Source organism: Vipera berus (assembly GCF_964194415.1).
Source record: "Vipera berus genome assembly, chromosome: 6".
Classification (NCBI taxonomy): domain Eukaryota; kingdom Metazoa; phylum Chordata; class Lepidosauria; order Squamata; family Viperidae; genus Vipera; species Vipera berus.
This window is the reverse complement of record NC_138208.1, coordinates 49815663-49835172: the sequence shown is the minus strand read 5'-3', so window position 1 is coordinate 49835172 and position 19510 is coordinate 49815663. Positions and strand designations below refer to the sequence as shown.

The 19510-nt window shown below is 40.1% G+C and overlaps 1 protein-coding gene across 1 annotated transcript in view; it reads left to right on the top strand.

Annotated features, from left to right (window-relative positions):
• PPFIA2 (PTPRF interacting protein alpha 2) overlaps positions 1 to 19510 on the top strand; it is a gene marked incomplete at its 5' end in the record, with an annotated part of 253304 nt that overhangs the window by 106426 nt on the left and 127368 nt on the right. Inside the window, one exon of the mRNA XM_081330297.1 lies at positions 14651 to 14752. Coding sequence (XP_081186423.1) covers positions 14651 to 14752 — 102 coding nt within the window. The remainder of the gene's footprint in view (positions 1 to 14650; positions 14753 to 19510) is intronic.

Genomic DNA, 19510 nt, shown 5'->3' with positions numbered 1-19510 from the left:
TCAAACCAGTCTAAGACAATGAGGCTTGTGCGCTGGCCCTCAACTACCATGATGTCGAGGGGACCCTCAAACTCTCTGAATCATACTTTTACTGTAGCTTCCCCTTTAACCGCTATGCGGGAGTTTTGAAAATCTGTCAATATTAGATTTGACTGCTTGAGTCTAACTCTTTTTCCGCCGTGACTGCAAATGTAATTGAAGGTTCTTTGGGAAATTATGGACAGGGCTGACCTGGTGTCCAATTCCATTGAGCATGGAATTCTTTGAAGCTTGACTTTTAGCCTAAGCTTTTCTTTAAGGAGGCGATGGGCTCCTGTTCTCAGAATACTACTTCATCAGGAGCACTAGCCTACTCTGTTTTTCCCCTGGGCCCCTGTACCTTTCCTAGGGAAGTCTTCTGGTGGAGATTCCCTTTGGCGACCTTTACAGATGATAGTGATGTGGCCCTTTTGCCACATGCTTAGCACACCACCGTACGAAACGTGCACTCAGAGCACTGGTGTCAGCCTCCACAACCTACCTTCTCAAATGGCCACTTCCCTCTTTCTGGGAACTTCTGCACTGGGTCAATCTCATTGTTCACATCCAGGTCGTCTGCTCTTTCAGACTCTTCATGGTGGACCATTGTCTGGCTGGGGACAATTTTTGAGGGTCGTAAAGCTTTGATAGCTCCCCCAGCAGCCTCTTCTGCCATTGCTTCTTTCAAGGTGTCCTGGAACATCAAAGTCTCCTTCACAAACCCCCTCTGCTGTAGGTCTCTGTTTCTCAGGCCACATACCAGTTGGTCCTTGAGCTGATCTTCTAACTCTGGGAAGTCGCAGACCCTGGACGCCTGTCTCAGGGCAGCCACAAACTCTGCAGGTGTCTCTCCAGGTTGCTGTACCCTCTGTTCGAATGTGTGTCTCCAGACAATGACAGAGAGCTTTGGTTCGAAGTGCTCCTTAAGTTTCCTCTTCAGCTCAGGGTAGGTAATTGACTCCAAACTTTCTGGGGCGGCTAGATTTTCTTCTATGTCAAAAGTCGCCTGGCCGCACATGCATAGCAACGTGGCAGCCTTTAAGCCGTCTTCCCTGACCTGGTTTGTTCTCAAATAGTTTTCGACCCGTGAGACGTACGAGCTCCATCGCTCTGGGTGCAATATGTTGACTTCTGAAAGCTTACCAACCTTTGCCATGGCTGACTGTTACTAGCCTTTCAATGCCTTATGCTGCAAAGGGCTTCTGTGCTAATCCTAGGGACAGATCTCTTAGGATAGGGATGCCTCCAGCATGGCTTGCTGGCAGGCAGAGGGGGCAACGTGGTTCCTACCAGGGCACTGATGCCTGCTCTTACCCCTAGTGACTCTTGGCTGTTTCTTTCTTAGCAGCACATCCCACCTTTGTTGCCACTGTTGAATATATAGCCTTTTAAAACCATATACACTGTAGACTTGGGACATTATGACAATTATTTTTAACAGTTCTGTTTATCACTTAAAATCTGAAGGAAATGTAAGTTTTATTGTAGGTAATAGATTATATTGCTGGCAGTTTTGCTATTAGCATGACTTTTGGCACTGACTGATGGCCAAGGTGTCTAATTATTGGCTAGAATGTTTATGTTTCCCTGCTATGCTTTTAACACTTTTCTAATGAGATGATCATAGCACTTTAGGCAGGCTGCTGCTATGTTTGTTTTTGCAGGTTGTCACCAGTCTCAGTTTCTTCGCTATCCTTGATCAGGAACATCTGTTGAAATCAGATTCTTGTGTTCCTCTTGTCTCTGTTGGGTCTTTGAATGTGTCACTTGTATATTTTTTTTAAAAGCCAAGGCATATTTGCTGTGATTTTTTTTAAAATCCCATTTATATTCCGCCCTTCTCCGAAGACTCAGGGCGGCTTACAATCTAAGCACAAATCAATGTGTTTAGCAATAGCCTTCATTCTATGTATATGCCTGCTTATTAGGGCTTTCGGCCCTAATAAGGATCCAATTAAAACTATTATTTCCGATCCCACTTCTGCCCTACAAGAAACAATTCTAAAGAAGTAAAATCAACACATGACCATAATTTCTAATATATCATTCAGGAAAACTTGTAAGCCAACTGCAATACCATCCAAAGGAGAGGTTCTATTTATATCACATAGGTGTTGATCTATTTTAATAAGACAAAAATTAACATATTGACCTTATGCTTACTTTAACAAATGCATTAAGGGCAAAATATATTTACAGTTAAGTCATTACATTCATTTATCTAAAACATGTTTTCTTCATCAACTTGGTTACTAAAAGGAGAAACTACATAGCTTAATGGTAGAGAACTTCCATGCAGAAAGTCCCAGATCCCATCAACCAAGTGATATCTAAAATGGAGGGACATCACTAGTGCAGATAATGCAGTACTGAGCTAAACAAAACAATTAATTTGATCCATTATAAGGCATTTTCCTCTATTTATAACACAGAAGATAGGTTTATATAAGTGATGCTGCATAAGTAACAAGGTTCAAACAATAGATGTAGAAGGGGGGGGGGGAAACGAAAAGGGAAATGTTGCCTTTCTCCTTAGAACTCAGTTATGATTCTGATCATCTTCCAGCCAGCTTGAGAAACCTGAATTATTAGAGTAATGCGTTTCTCCTTCTTCCCAAATTGTTCTAACACTTATAATCAGTCTGGCTTGTTGTTGTTGTTGTTGTTGTTGTTTTGTGGTCAAGAGCTAGGCATTGCAATGTCAAATAGAAGCATGGAACAGTGGAAAAAGTGGCACTCCCCACTGGTTATTTTGGCAAAGAAGTGCAGAAGCCATAATTATGGGGTATTTTTGTTCTGCTAGAAAAAAAAAGAATTTCTCTGGAGAATATTTGTTGTCATAAATCAATCAAATATTTATTAGAGCAGCATAAATGCTGAAAAAATACAAGCATTTCAGTAATAACTAACAATGCTGTAATATTAAAACACTATGATATCTCTATAAATATTCGTTGTTTTTTTATTGAAAAGTTTTACAGTACATTTTTAAAAAGAAAGAACTCCCTCCCTCCCCCCCTACCCCTTACCCTCCCTTACCCTCCCCTCCCCCCCCCCCGACTTCCCAGAGCTGAATACAGGGTATAAACTTTACAAACTTAAACTAAAATGTGCTAACAAGCTAAAATAAAACATTAAATTCTATCGCACTTTAACTCACCTTAAACATACTAAGAAATAACAAATAACTAATAATACATCATATAAAACCAATACTTATTCAAATGCTAAATGAAACTTTTTAGTCCCGTATTTATTCTGAATATATTCAATCCATCCTCTCCATTCCACAATATATCTCTGTTGCGATTGTTCTTTCAAATATGCTGAAATCTTTGCCATTTCCGCCAAGTTGGAAACTTTCAAAGTCCACTCTTCTATAGTAGGCAGTTCCTCCTTCTTCCAATATTGCGCAACTAAAAGTCTTGCTGCCGTGATTAAATTCAGTATCAATTTAGTATCTATGACTGTAAAATCTGTAATAATACCCAACAAAAACAATTGTGGAGAAAACCTTATCTTTTTCTTAAATATCTTCTGCATGTTCCACCAAATTTTAATACAAAAAGCTTTAACTTTTTTACAAGTCCACCATATATGATCATACGTTGCATCCTCACAACCACACCTCCAACATTTAGGCTGGCAATTCGGATACATACTTGCTAATTTTTTAGGGTCTATGTGCCACCTATAAAACATTTTATAAAAAAATTTCTCTTAAATTTTGATTGTTGCTAAACAAAATCTAGTGATAAATAAAAAGTTCCTTATCTGAGGATGCTTTCATTTTAACCTCTAACTTGTCAATAAAGGAAAAATGACAGTTTGGTCATATGGGCAATGTAAAAGAGCTTGTGTAATGGTTGCCACAGTGTTTATATTGCATGGATAAGTTCTAATAAATGTGGGGATTTGGGTGAATCTGATGCAGAACTGAGGAAGGTAAAACATAAAGCCTAACTTTGAGAAAGGCTCTTTGCTGGGCTGCAGAGGCTAAAATAATTATGTGTCTGCCCAATTCCCATCTAAAATAATAGTGCAGGCCCTAGTGTGGGCTGGAATATAGTTAACTTCATTCTGAAATTCTGTATCTAGGATCCTTTCTCTAATTATTCTTTTGCTTTGAGGGTATTCCAAAAGGAGTAGTGGCTTAGGTGATAAGCCATGAGGAGTAAGTTTTGTGTGTTGCCACAAGGATTGAAAATGGCCTAACAAGAGTAATGAAATCAGTCTTGACAGGAAGAAGTGGCATTTGAGCCAATAGATGAGTATTAGCAGCCATGCCGTCACTTTTGCTTTTTGTTTCTTATTCATTTCTGAGCATCACATTGGATATAGTTCTAGGCACTCCAAAAATGGTTCACAAAATTTATGTGATTTATACTGAGAGAATGATCCCAAGTAAATACCATAGCACAGTTGAGCCAAGAGTTTGCTATAAAACATTTTGTAGCTGCTTTTAGGCATTCATTACCTTTTGACCAAATAAAATGTATAATACTGTTTCGCCCAAAATATATTTTTTCCTCCAAAAGAGGCACCAGGTGTTATTTTTAGGGGGTGTATTTTCAACTGACCTCGCAGTTGCGGCACCGACAGCCCCCCCCCAGCCTGCTCACTTCCGCAGACGAAGGAGCAGCTTCATTCTGCAGCTGAGAATGGAGCTCCGGCCTGCATTTCACCATCAGAGGCCTTCTGGAAAGGCCTCTGACTGTGAAATGCAGGCCAGAGTTCCATTCTCAGCCCAGAATGAAGCTGCTCCTTCGGCTGCAGAAGAAGTGGGCCAGTGAGGCAAGTGTCGATCCAAGGGAGGCCTGGCTACAGTCATAAGGTCCACCTCCTACCCCTGCCCTAGTTTGATTTTTAGGCGTGCACCTCACCCCAAAACTAGGGCTTATTTTGGGGGTAGGGCTTATATTAGGCCCACCCCCCAAAATCAAGCTAGGGCTTATTTTCAAGGTTAGGTCTTACTTTCGGGGAAACACGGTAGTTGTACGCATTTCTGCTTTTGAAGCAGCACAGTCTGCATCTTCCAGGCACCTGTAGGCCGGAACTCTACCACCAAATGCTTGAAGCTTTTAGGCTGCTCAGTTTCCTTCCCTTCAATGACCCATTTAAATGCACCATATATTTTTTCAAAAATCACTATTTTGTCTGCTAGATACTAATTATTGATAAGTGCTTTTGGAAGAAATGGGTTGAGGTTTTTGAGAGTGAAAGTTTCAATTCAGTTAATAGGTGTTGGTGAAAAGTTAGCCACATTATCAGATTACAGAAATCTCAGCAATCCTATTGTGAGCTGGAATAGTTATCATAGTTTTTGCATTTCTTTTGAAACAAATATTGATATACTTCTTAGCATTATACCTTATGATACTTTGCTAAATATATATATTTATTGATTGGAACTTGTGTTAAAGCTAACTTTTCAGTATTTGAGAGTGCTGTGATCAATTTAGTCCAATTCACCAAGTCATTGATTGATGACTATGCTATGCACAAAAACAAAATACTGAGAGAAAATCCTAAAGATAGGTATAGGGACGCGGTGGCTCAGTGGGTTAGGACGCTGAGCTTGTCGATCAGAAGGTCAGCAGTTTGGCGGGTCAAATCCCGAGTGCCACGTAACAGAGTGAGCGCCTGTTACTCGTCCCAGCTTCTGCCAACCTAGCAGTTCGAAAGCACGTCAAAATGCAAGTAGAAAAATAGGGACCACTCCGGTGGGAAGGTAAAAGCGTTCCGTGCGCCTTTGGCGTCTAGTCGGAGTACCTCAGGGAACATCTGCTACCGGCATCAAGCTCCCTGCGCCCTGTGCGTTCCCACAGAGAGGGCCTCCTCAGGGTGCCACCGGTCAGAGAATGCCGACTGGTGGCCCCCAGGGGGAGATCCTTCTCTGTGGGCGCCCCGGAGCTATGGAACCAGTTACCGGTTGAGCTCCGGACGGCGCCCGATCTGCGCTCCTTTCGCCGCGATCTGAAAACATACTTGTTCGAGCAAGCCGGCCTGGCCTGAGGGGGGATTGGTGGGGTTTTTATCATTTTTATTGGGGTTTTTACTATGTATCAATTGTATTTTAATCGGGCATGCATTTAATTATCTTTTAGTTTTTGTAAATTTCTGTGTTTTATTCTTGCCCTGTACACCACCCTGAGTCCTCCGGGAGAAGGGCGGTATAGAAATATTAATAAATTAAATTAAATAAATTAAATTAGTCATGCCGGCCACATGACCACGGAGAAGTCCTCGGACAAGCGCTGGCTCTTCGGCTTTGAAACGGAGATGAGCACCGGCCCCTAGAGTCGGAAACGACTAGCACGCACGTGTGGGGGAACCTTTACCTTTATATTACTGATCCCATTCAATGAGGACTGAAATATGCTTAGTGGTAACAGATCATTAAGGAGTAGAGAGAGTAGAGTAGGGTAGACTATTAGGAGTAGAGAGAGACTATTCAAAGGTGAAAGAAGAGGGAGAAATGAAATGTTGCATATTTGAGCTTTAATATTTTGCTGAAGTTCTCACTTCTGATGTCTATTTATGACATTTGGAACAAGTTTAATTTTGGAATTGCAGTGTTTGCCAGTTTTTCAGAGTTTTTGTATTTCTATTCAGTAATGTATTAATATACAGTAAAGCACTTAGTTTAGAAAGCCATGTTATAGCTTTTCACTTTAATTTTATCCTGGATAAAAGCTGTTAAATTCCTTAGTCTCAGACTTTGTGACACAATATGAATGCTGATAATTTTACACATATTGCACTGCCTTGTTTAAATAATTTGTGAAAAATTACTTGTCTATAATACATGATTGTATTGCTTGAAAATGTTTTGCAATAGCTAATATTGCCGCTTATCCAATTAAATAAATAATTAAAATATTGCATAAAAGGATAAAAGATAAAAAAACAAATTGCACAGAAAAATATTAAACTAGTTTGGATCTACATAACTTGCAAGTCAGCAAGATTTTATCTGACACTTGATTTTTCAATTTTTCTTAACAAGCTGCTTTGAATTTTGTTACAAGAATACTCTGTCATATATAATTAAGTATAAAGAAACAAAAAAATTGTACTTGAATATGTCTAAGTAGTCTGATGTTTGTAGTTCCAGAGTAATTCTTAAAACCATTGAAAGAAATAATGTTTTTGAAAAATGTATTATAACTAGATTAGTGGAGGCAAGATCCATTTCATTCTTTGAGGAGCAAAATGTTAGAAAATGTGCTGAAGAAAACACCTTAACACCTTAACAATAAGCTTTTAACTAAAAAGCTTCATGTTTTGGCAAGTAGCTATTTAGATTTGCTTTAATAAATAAGCAGATAAAGACTTATTTTGGGAATATGGATTGGAAATTTTATTCATTTTTGCAAGGAGTAGGAAGGTAAGAGGAAGGTATTGTTTGAGTGACATTTCTGGTACTGTCCCATTGGGCAAGTGTAGGTAGCTACAGGAGGAGTATTGATTGCTTTATAGGGTTCCCTGTTGGATCTGCAGTTGTGAAGGATAGATAGAGGGAGGTAAATGTGCATTATATACACACATATGTATTTATCATTTATATTCCACCAATTTCAACAAATGCTAGGGAACACATATAAAAGTATAAATATCTTAAACCAATAATTAAAACCTGAAATGATAAATGTAATTGCCCTAATTAAAAAATAATCCCAGCTCAGACTCAATAGAATGTTACAATTATACAGGTTATCAGTCAAGGTATAAGAAGGATAAGGAAGGAAGGGGTATTTATCTGAATCTGCAGGAATTAGATAAGATTCTGCTGGGTCCGGAGAAAGGGATGATATCTAAGTGCTATAAATTGTTGCTAATCAGGGTAGTAAGGGAGGAGGTGGTAAAAGACGCGACATTGCCTGGGGGAAGAATTTTGGTTATGCACTTCCACTTAAGAAATGGGAAGAGATTTGGTGAATTAATATGAGGCTGGTGGTTTCCACGTCATATAAGGAGAACATATACAAAATGCTTTATAGATGGCATCTCTCTCCGGCTAGACTTTCCAAAATGTTCCCCGGATTGTCGGCCGATTTTTGGAAGTGTGGTAAAGGGATTGGCACGTATTATCACTTATGGTGGACATGTCTGGAAGTGGTTAGATATTGGATGAGGATCCAAAAATGGATAGAGGAAATTACAGGGTGTTTAGTTGATCTTAAACCAGAGACGTATCTGCTTGGCTTCAGGCCTGGAAATATTAAGAGGGGAATATGGTATTTGGTTTTACATATCTTAATGGCAGCGAGGATGGGGTATGCTCAATTTTGGAAGGCAAATCATACCCCGCCGGATGAAGCTATAATTAGGAGAATACTTGATTGTGCAGAAGCAGACACATTTACCAAGAAGTTGAAGGGTAAAGAAGAGACACCAGCATTTCTATCATGGAATAAATAGTATATTTGGATGGATAAAAGATTAAAGAAAAGAGGGTGGCTTGGAGGTTGGTCAAAAATGAAGTGATATAGTTTTTGTTAATGAATAAGCTTTGGAGTTGGATAGTTATAAGAGATTTAGTGAGTGGAATATAATTGTAAGTTTAGAAGTAGATATAATTTGATTTTTTTGAAATGGTTTCCAATTTTTTGATTTCTTTGTTTTCTGTATATTGTAAATGTTTTTTTCTCTTTGTTGGTGTATGGTGTGTTTTAAACACGAAATGTAAATAAAGACTTAATTTTTTTAAAAAAAGAATTTCTGTGGCTACATTGTTCTAGAAAGATGGGCTATTACTGAGACAGGCTGTTCCCCCAAGGGACCCATAATAATCGTTCCCAATTTGACTGAACAGGACAGGAGTATTCTCATTGGAGGAATTAGTCTTCTGGAAGCCTGGATCTAATCTAAGCTTTTAAAATGGAAAATTATGCTTTTCAACAGATTCTGCCCTTTACTGTTTCATATATTGGTAGAATTATTACTGCTGATTAATTCAGTGCTTAGATTATTATGGTGTTGTTTTGTAATTATTGTTGGAAGCCTGTAGTTTCTTTATGAATTTAATGGTGTAGTTCTGTCTGTCAAACAGCATTAGTTCTGCAGCAGCTTCTGTCTTGAGGCTCCTTAAACTATGACTGACCATGCAATATATCTAAGGGAAAAAATAATTCTAGATGACAACATTCCTTTTTCTGTGCATCTGTGAGGTAAATATGCAGCAAAGATCATTATCATCAAAAGTTGTTACATAACAAGGTAGAACTAAAATTTGCATTTTTAAATTTTAATTTAAATATTTGCTATAAGATTCTGCTATTATACACTTCCTAATGATAAGCTACATGATCATTTTCAATCATTTAATCATTTCTAGGCCAACAAATGTATTTCATGAAGCTTGTGTTCCTGCTATTATTATTGTTTCTCTCAAGATTCAAGCCTGATAGAATAATCTCATTTTAAATGTGAAAGATAAGCTTCATTTTCTTATGAAGCTTCTCCAAAAAAAAAAGCTTGTGGATATATTCCAAAAAGATCTTTTTTGTTGTTTATTTTCACAGCAGAGAAATGAAAATGCTTAGCTCAAACATAACCTCAGTCCACTAGATCTAGTAAAACTCAAAATGGGCTGTGTCAGGGTCTCTCACATTCCCCTTGAAGTTCTTCACACTTTTTACCTGCTTAACAACCCGAGACATCACTTAACAATGACAATTGGGAGTGCAGGGATTGTGGTCATTGAGTGAAGCAGTCACATGTTATTTTGTTTAAGGTCTTCACTGAAATTCCTATTGTGGAAGTTTGTATAACTTATAACATGGGAGAGTATCTAAAAACTCATATCTAATAAAGCCATCTTCCCTGTTTGCAAAAGATCCCTAGGCCTAGAAGTACCATAGTGACCTTGGGGAGATGGTATTTCAAAGAGCAGGAAAGGTTCACTCCTAGGTCTTATCAGTTGGAGCTCTATAACAATCAAGGCCCATAACATGTCCTTCCTGCCAGACCTGAGTAGACATAATCGAAAAGAGGCAATCCCTCAAAGATTGTAGAAATCTTCCTATAATTCTCACCTACATTTTAATTAATTTTAATCTATCTACATTTGATCCAAGCTCAACTGCAATTTTCAAGGCCAACTTGGAAGACCAAGATATATTTTCTTTTGGAAGCATGTTAGATTTGTTTATTTGTTCTAATGTGCTGTTCTTTGTTTTATTAATTGACATTTAACAAAATTCTGTTCAATGGAAACTATATATTTAGGAAGAGAGAAAAGAAATGTTCTGGCCACATTCTTGTATGTTGAAGGATGGGTAGAAAACTCAAAGCAAGGCTAAGATTCCTCTTTCTAAAAACTTTACCTAGAAGACCCATGAAAATTCTGATGCACTTCTTTTAAAGTGAGAAGGCATATTGGTCCTCGCAGAACCCTTTAGGAGCTGTATAAGACTGATAGGTGGGACCACGATGCACAAATTCATGTTCATTTTGCTGCCATGTTACTCTCTCTCTCTGTCTAGCACAGACAGAGAGACACAGAGAAAAAAGAACAAAGAAACAGGCAAACAAGACTAACGGAAGAGAGAGACTTGTTTATTTTATTCTATGGCCATAGAGCAGAGCCAACAGCATGTGGTTCTGAGATAGCTAACAAAATGGAGTTGGGATAGGTGGTGTTGTGATTCAGGGTCAGCCTGTGGGTTCGGCAGTTGGGTCGGACGATTCAGAGGAGGAGGAGGGGGGTGTTGGAGAGCCTGCAGAGGACAGCCCTGAGGCTTTGCAGAGCCCTCAGCCAGGCCCCTCTCATCTGGTTACTATGCAGACCCAGCTGTGTGAGCCTGACAGTGTGGATGAAGATGACCCACAGCTGGCCCTGTTCAAGGATGCCCGACGCAGGAGGCAGTCAATCAGAAGTAAACAGAGGAAGGCAATGGGGCACCTCGGAAGGAGGCAGAGAGAAGCCACGCCTTGAACTGTTTAAAAGGGGAATGTGTGGGAGGGCTGGTTTGCTGAAGGCAACCGTTTGAATAGCTCCTGTTTCATGGTTCGTGTTTTGGTTTTGCTCTGTTTGCTCTGTTTTGTGTCAATAAATTTGGCAGGCTTAGTTCCAGCCTCTTGCCTTTTTGTAAAGGGGCTGTCCCTGCCTTTTCTGCAGGGCCGGTAGTAGGCTGGTACAGAACAGGTGGGCTTTTATACCTTCTTTGGGCTTTGTATTTGAGGTTCTTCCTGTTCCTGTGGCTTTGTACTTGAGGTTCTTCCTGTACTTAGACCTGAGCTTGAGTGTGCCCTTTTGGTATTCTAATGGTGGTTGGTTAATCCTATTGTGTCTTAAAGGTCATGTCTTTAGATTTTGGGTGGGGGATGCAGATTTTAGTGATATTTGTCTTTCTAATCCCATCAGCTCTAAGCTTCCTGGCCCCAGTCTTCCTGAATGAATCACCAAATCTGCATTTCTAAAAGCTGGTTTCTATTTGTGGCAGAGAGACTTGTGGGGGATGGTTTCTGCCTAAGATTTTTCTATTATTCTTTTGGGGAAAATATAATATTCTACATTTTTAATATCCCTCTAAATGTTTTCTTCTCTGAGGCGGTGCTGACTTCCTACAATAGGAACTATAGTCTTGTCTGTAACCTTGTCCTACTTTCTGTTGATGTTGAGTTCAGGATTATAAGGAAAGAAAGCCCAGAAGGTTTTATTTTGCCTATCCTAACCCTAAAACAGAAGCCATTTCTCTACTCCAACAGTCTGCTAGGTGACTGGGAGAAAGTGTTAGCACTCTCTGTTTCCCAGTGTTGAGACAGCTGATTTGTTGACTACTGAGAAAACAGCTTTGGGCCTCCAAGGTCTCACTGCCTGCATAGGGATCAAATCAACCAATTGTGATGCCTATGAGACTGAGAGAGGACACTGAAAATGAGACTGTATACTTTTCTCTCCCTGTAAAATGCATGACACAAGTAAAATAGAACTATTTTTGCCCTTTTTATTCCTCTGTAGTTATGCTTGGGTTCTTATCATGTAATTATTTTTCTTAGTGTTTTTGGATTTGCTGTACAATCTTTTATTGAACCAGGATTGTAATAAGCCCCTTGCTTTTTTATTTTTAGATGGTGCATATAAGCATAGATAGCACCACATCAGGTTAATTAGAAGACAAATGTGATATAAAAAGATTTTGCACAGTGCTACGTCTTAACTAAATGGTCAGAATTCATTTGTGAAGACTCATTCAAGAACAGTTTTCAAGCAAAACAATGTCACTAGTGATCCTATAATTATTTCTTTTCTAAAAAAGTTATTATCAAATAAAAGCAATTAAGCCAAAGAACTTAGTTCATAAATAAATTGCCCTGAATCCAGATATTCCAAATTTAGTACATTAGGATAACGAGCAATTTATTTTTCTGAAATTTATAAATAATCAAACCTGCAGTTTATTAGTTTGATAAAAGCCTAGTCTTACAGTAACCACAGACAGACAGAATATAACATAGAAACCATTCTTATTTATTATACTAGGCTGTTTTAATTACATATTGTATGAGTTATTTATAATTATTTTAGCAGATATTTGTCATGTAATACAGTAAAATAGTGAATTGCCAAAATCTTTTTATGAAGTGACTTTTACATGTCAAATTATTGTGAAGACATCTCACTGAGAATAAATACCTTTCCATAATCTGAAGATACTGCTTTGCAATGGAAGGGTAGTAATTTAAGTTGACAAATGCAAGCAGTTCATATCCTTCATACTTGGTTTATGTTTACATGTGTGTCTCTGTGTATACACTTACTATCTTCAGAGTTATTTTATTTTAACCTATGGCTTTGCTGCTAACATCAGGGAACATTGGTTTTGTCCCATGTAAGTCTGTAAAATACACATTGGTGCCTGTTGAAATGTATTTGTGTTTGCTCTGTTTGAACATATAGCTATTCCCTATCAAAGTTTCATAAAGTAAGCTCTGAAAAAAATCTATCTACATGTTTATAGGTATATCTAGAAGTGGTCTTTTATGGTTGCTAGATTTCTGGATCTATGAAAATATGATCTGAGCTCGTTCCTGTCTGTTCCAGTCCTCTTGTAGAACAGTTATGCCTAACTCCACTGAAATAAATACAAAATAGTAGTAACTGTGAGAGGGATCTCAGAGTCCTAGTAGACAATCACTTCAATATGAGCCAGCAGTGTGCTGCAGCTGCCAAAAAAGCCAACACAGTGCTAGGCTGCATTAACAGAGGGATAGAATCAAGATCAAGTGAAGTACTAATACCACTTTACAATGCTTTGGTAAGGCCACACCTGGAATACTGCATCCAGTTTTGGTCACCACGATGTAAAAAAGATGTTGAGACTCTAGAAAGGGTACAGAGAAGAGCAACAAAGATAATTAGGGGGCTGGAGGCTAAAACATATAGGGAACAGTTGCTGGAATTGGGTATGTGTAGTTTAATGAAGAGAAGGGTGAGGGGTGACATGATAGCAGTGTTCCAATATCTCAAGTGTTGCCACAAAGAAGAGGGAGTCAAGCTATTCTCCAAAGCACCTGAAAGCAGGACAAGAAGCAATGGATGGAAACTAGTCAAGGAGAGAAGCAACCTAGAACTAAGGAGAAACTTCCTGACAGTTAGAACAATTAACCAATGGAACAACCTGCCTCCAGAGGTGGTGAATGCTCCAACACTGGAGGTTTTTAAGAAGAGACTGGACAGCCATTTGCCTGAAATGGTATAAGGTTTCCTGCCTGAGCAGGGGGTTGGACTAGATGACCCCCAAGGTCCCTTCCAACTTTATTATTATTATTATTATTATTATTATTATTATTATTATTATTATTATTATTATTATTATTATCACTGTGAGTTGTAATTTGTGCATTCATATAATCCACCTTCTTACCCATCTTCATATACCTATTTGGTGATATTTCTTGTTCCAAAATATTTATAATAGCTGGGCAGCTATGAGTATGTGGTAGGATTTTCTTTGTGAATATGTTATGTAGATCTACTTCCTGTCCCAAATCACCTATTCTATAGCAGATTTCTGATGGAACTATTAAGCGCTTGTAGAATGTATGTATGTATGTAGATATGTATGTATGTGTGTATGTATGTATGTATGTATGTAGATATGTATGTATAGATAAACACATGGATGACCACTTGAAAAACCACAGTTATAGTCAGTAACTTTCTCATTTATAGATATAAATCTTACTCATATTAGTTCTACATCATGGCGCACTATTTAATATTTTCTCAATGATCAGCATTATTTTTAGATTCTCCCTTTGATAATCATTAACTGAAACTATGACATTGCTGAGTAAGATTTTAGAGCCAGTAACCATGTTTATAAATTTCAGAATAAAAATGACGAATGATTTAACAGAATAACTACTATTGGGAGGATTACCTGTTCCTTTACCTTTTACTTTTTTGGGAAAAACAAAGAAATAGTTACAGTACTTTTTTAATTTTTATTTTATTTTATTTCAAAGTTTCTAGCAAAGTAATTCTTAAAGCTATCTGATTTTTTTAATCTAAAGAAAGATCTCAAAAGCATTTCATTATATTACATTTATCATTTTAATAAGAAATTGAAAACTGTTTATAAAATTTTCTGAAATAATGCATATTTCTGTAACTTTGCAGGAATTTGCTGCACTTACAAAAGAACTAAATGTATGCAGGGAACAACTACTGGAAAAAGAAGAAGAAATTTCAGAATTGAAAGCTGAAAGGAATAATACAAGAGTAAGTAGAAAACTCAATTTTAGACACCATTAACACAGGACTTTTACTAATAGAGCGGAAGTTATTGAAGAAATGTAGTAGCTATATTAGATCTGTACAGGTCTTGTCAGAGCAAACATATTCTAAGTTAATGGCATTGTATGCTTTTGTACTCTCTTTTTGAAAATTCAGATTTTTATATTTTTGAGATTAATTCTATTTTCAGGGTTATCTTTTAGAGCCATTCTTAAAATAGATTTTACTGAACAGTTTCAAGATCACTTGGCTTTTAATAGTTGCCCAGAGATTACTCAGTCTGGTTTTTGACCAATATATGAAATTGAATAGCTGACACCTGAATATTGATTGAGAAAATTTTGGCTGCTAATCTACTGACCTCAAAAGACCTTTTAGTGATCACTGATTATGAAACATTTTGAACTCATAAGTGATAAGTGTTCCCAGATAATTCTTCAAGATATCCAACTGTTCATAGCAGGTAAGTTCCAGAAAATGTTGATATATAATGGCTTATCTACCAGAAATCTTTCAAAAGAAGTGGTACAAAATTAACATTTCCCTCCTTTTTTGCTGATTTTATATTCAAGATGCCAGAATTCTATATGAAATTTAGAATCAAATGATCATGATAATGACAACAGAGAATCGCATTAAGTAAGAAATAGATATCTTCTGTTCCAACAGCTCAACCATTAAGCAAAATGGCACAGAGAGAGAGAGAGAGATTGCGAATATCCCTAGTTGCTTCAGTCTCATTCAGATAAAGTTTTCTCATATGGTGGCCTGTGCCAACTTGTTTCATTTTTCCTTTTGTTTGCCCCTCTCCCAGGACTAAGAAATTACTTAGGCCAGGGCTTTTCAACCGGTGGTACGTGTACCACCAGTGGTAGGCGAGCCCCTGGCTGGTGGTACGCGAGCCCAGCCTAGCTAATTACAGTAGGGGAGGGAACAAGTCAAAACGGAGCCGCACAGACCTGGAGATCAGCTGGAGTGGCAGAGCTTGCCTGAATCCCCAGGATCTGTGGCAACATGCTAATTGGAGCTTCCGGTGCACCCGGAAGAGAGAAGGAGGAGGGCGGGGAGAAGAAAAGATATAAAAGGGGCAGACCCAGCCTGTTTTCAGAGGAACAGCGAGTGGAGCAGCAAGCCAGGAAGGGTGAGTGAGCAAATGGTGTGTTTGGGGGAGAAGGGCTAGCAAACGAATGGCTTTTGCCCAGCTCACTTAGCAAGCAGCCTATTTTCTGCAAGGAAGTGAGGCCTGTTGGACCTCTTTTATTTGCCTATCGGCATGGAAAGTGCTCATCTTGTTTGAGCTGGGCTTCCAAACAGCGGCCTTACCATTTGCTGAAAAGGGGGTGGGGTTCCGGCACCCTTTTTCAATGGAGTTTGTGGAACTAAAAAAAGTTCAGTCAGACCTTCCAACTTCTTGTGAGAAAAAAAAAAAGATCTCACAAGGAGTTGGAAGGTCTGACTGTTGTGTATGTAAATAGTTATGTAAATAGTTAGCAATAAGCCCTGGAAGAGATTGCAAACAGGGTGCAGATTTGCAAGGGTAAAAGCGGGAAAATAAGGTGCACTCATTGGACGCCACAACCAAGGAGCGGGAAAAGAGACTGTTCCTATTGGTTACCGTTCAATCGCTGTCTCTATATAAGGTTGCAACATTTGACAGTGGACAGTTGACTTTGTGTATTCAATAAACTCGTTAGTGTTAACCACTCTGAGTCCTCGTCAATTCGAACTAAACAACTGGCGACGAAGGTGGGATTGACAGAAGACCAGAGATTAGTTAGAATTGTCGGAAGGCGGCAAATTCAGAGCGAGTTAGAGTCAACCGAGCGGCCGCGGCAGAATAGGGAAAAATTCTCCGAATGGCGCAAATCGGGTCACTGAAGGAATTCGACCCTAACTTCCCCGAAGATTGGGAAGAATACATCGGTCAGGTCGAAGGATTCCTGTTAGTGAACGGAATCACTGACGACCGGAAAAAAGCGGCGGCACTTTTGACAATCTGCGGCACACCGGTCTACAGAGTTGCTGTCGGGCTGTGCCAGCCACAACCAGTCTCCAGCGTGCCCTATGCCGACCTCCTCGCAAAATTAAAAGTTCACTTTACTCCCCGAAGGTCCGAACTCTTTTGGCGGCGCATCTTTGAAAAGAGGAATCAGAGACCGGGGGAGTCCATACAGAAATTCGTCGCTGCCGTCAGGGAAGCCGCAGTGCGTTGCAAATACGATAATTTAGAGATTAGAATTAGGGACAGAGTCGTGCTGGGCTTACGCGATGAACAATTACAAAATAGAATAATCGCCAAACCTACCGGCGATTTACAGGAAGTGTTAGACGAACTCCTAACGTATGAGTCAACCGGGTATCGCGACCCCCCCCGCAGTAGCATGGCGACAGCACCCGAAATTAACCAAGAGGGCTATGTGGACTGCGGGGAGGTGGATCAGCAGTGGGAGGAAGAGATCGCCGAAGTTTCCAGGCGATTCGGAAAGATGGCACCAAAACAACTCAGAAGCGAGGGGCCTGACCCTGGCCGCCGGCAACAACCCACAACACCGCAAAGACCACCGACCGGGGCACAACGACCGTGGCGGGACACAGCAACCAGACCGCGCGACAACGAAACGCAGAACCGATGTGGCAGCTGCGGCGGCAACCATCCCCGCGCTTCCTGCCGATTCCGCACCGCCAAGTGCAGGGCTTGCGGCAAGACCGGCCACATCCAGGCCATCTGCAGAAACCGCGTTCGGGACACCCGTCTGAATGAAGTCGATGTGTGGCCAGAGGGTAAGGTAACCCCCAAAGCTAGTGGCAAGGAGACCCCTAAAAACCGGGTGAAAGTTCTAAACCTAAGGGAGGTGGCCCGAGTCAACCGGAGATGGCGGGGAAGGGGTCACAATTTTCCGGACGGAAAATTAAAAATCACAGTCCTTCTGCAAGGAGTCCCTTGCAGAATGGAAATCGACTCAGGGGCTTCAGTGTCGATAATTTCCACTGAAACCCTTAAAAAAATAGAACAACTAAGTGGAAAAAGAATTCCACTTAGTCCAACAAATATTCAATTAATGGACTTCCAAAAAAGTCCAATAATCGTAAAAGGGAAGACCAGCCTTAGAGTAAACTTTAAGGGGTTTAAGGGGGTCTTAGATTTGATAGTTACGGAGGGAAATAGGACCAGCTTAATAGGGCTTAATTGGTTCCCTGCCCTGGGAATTTGGATTGGGGGAATAAATTCTGTAATTAGGAATAAGACCCTCGAATCCGTCTGCAAAGAATTTGCAGACGTATTCGATGGATCTCTAGGCAAGTACAAAGGGCCCCCCATTAACTTTAACCTAGACCCCTCAGTAAACCCGATCAGGCTAAAGGCCCGGAGAGTACCTTTTGCCTTAAAAGAAAAAATCGAGGCCGAGCTCGACCGGCTTGTAGGCCTCGGAGTTTTAGAACCTGTTGAGGGCGGTTTGTGGGAGACGCCGATTGTCACACCCCTCAAACCCAATGGGGATGTGAGAATCTGCGCCGACTATAAAGCCACCCTCAACATTGGGATGAAAAAACATGCTTACCCGGTCCCGACGGTGAAGCAGGTCCTCGCCACGATCCAGGACGCCGCCATCTTCGCCAAGCTCGACTTGGCGCATGCGTACTTACAGTTAACTGTTTCCAAGGAGGCTGCAGAGGCACAAACAATTGTTACCCACAAGGGGGCGTTCCGAGTCCACAGGCTGCAATTTGGAATTGCAGCAGCTCCAGGCATCTTCCAAGAAGTGATGGAGAGGACCTTAAAGGGCATACCTGGAGTATGCCCTTACTTTGATGATGTCCTAATAGCTGGAAAAGATGAAGGAATGTTAGTAGAGCGGCTGGAACAGGTACTGGGCAGATTTAGAAAGGCTGGGTTAAAATTAAAAAAGGAAAAATGTAGCATAGGGGTTAATTCCACTGATTTTTTGGGGTTCAGGATTGACAAAAGTGGAGTCCATCCTACCCCTGAAAAAATCAAAGCAATAAAAGGGGCTCCTGAACCAAGGAACAAGGCGGAACTACAGGCCTTCCTAGGCTTGGTAAATTTTTATCACACTTTTGTGCCACATAAGGCTGCCATTGCAGAACCTCTGCACAGACTCCTAGATAAGAAGACCCCTTGGCAATGGCAGAACAAGCACAAAGAGAGTTTCCAAACTCTAAAAGACATCCTTTCCAGTAATTCAACTGTGACTCACTTTATTGAAAACAAACCAATCTTCCTGGCGTGCGATGCTTCGCCATATGGCGTAGGGGCTGTGATCAGCCACTTAGACAACCAAGGAATACAAAGACCCATTGCATACTACTCCCGCACACTAACCAAGGCAGAGCGGAACTATGCGCAAATAGACAGGGAGGCATTAGCTATTGTGGCAGGAGTTAAGAAGTTCCACGATTACCTGTATGGTAGGAACTTTACTATACTGACTGACCACAAACCCTTGCTGGGACTGTTTACCACAGATAAACAGACTCCTCAGATTATGTCACCCAGGATGCTGAGGTGGTCCATTTTCCTCTCAGCATACTCATTTTCCCTCCAATACAGACCAGGTAAGGACATGGGTCATGCAGACGCTCTTAGCAGATTGCCCCTAAGCACAACAGAGGAGGACCCTGCCCCAGTGGGACAAATAATGTCCCTACAGGATATTCCTGATTGGCCATTAACGGCAAAAGACATTGCTGAGGCAACCAATAAGGACCTCATCTTAAGGAGAG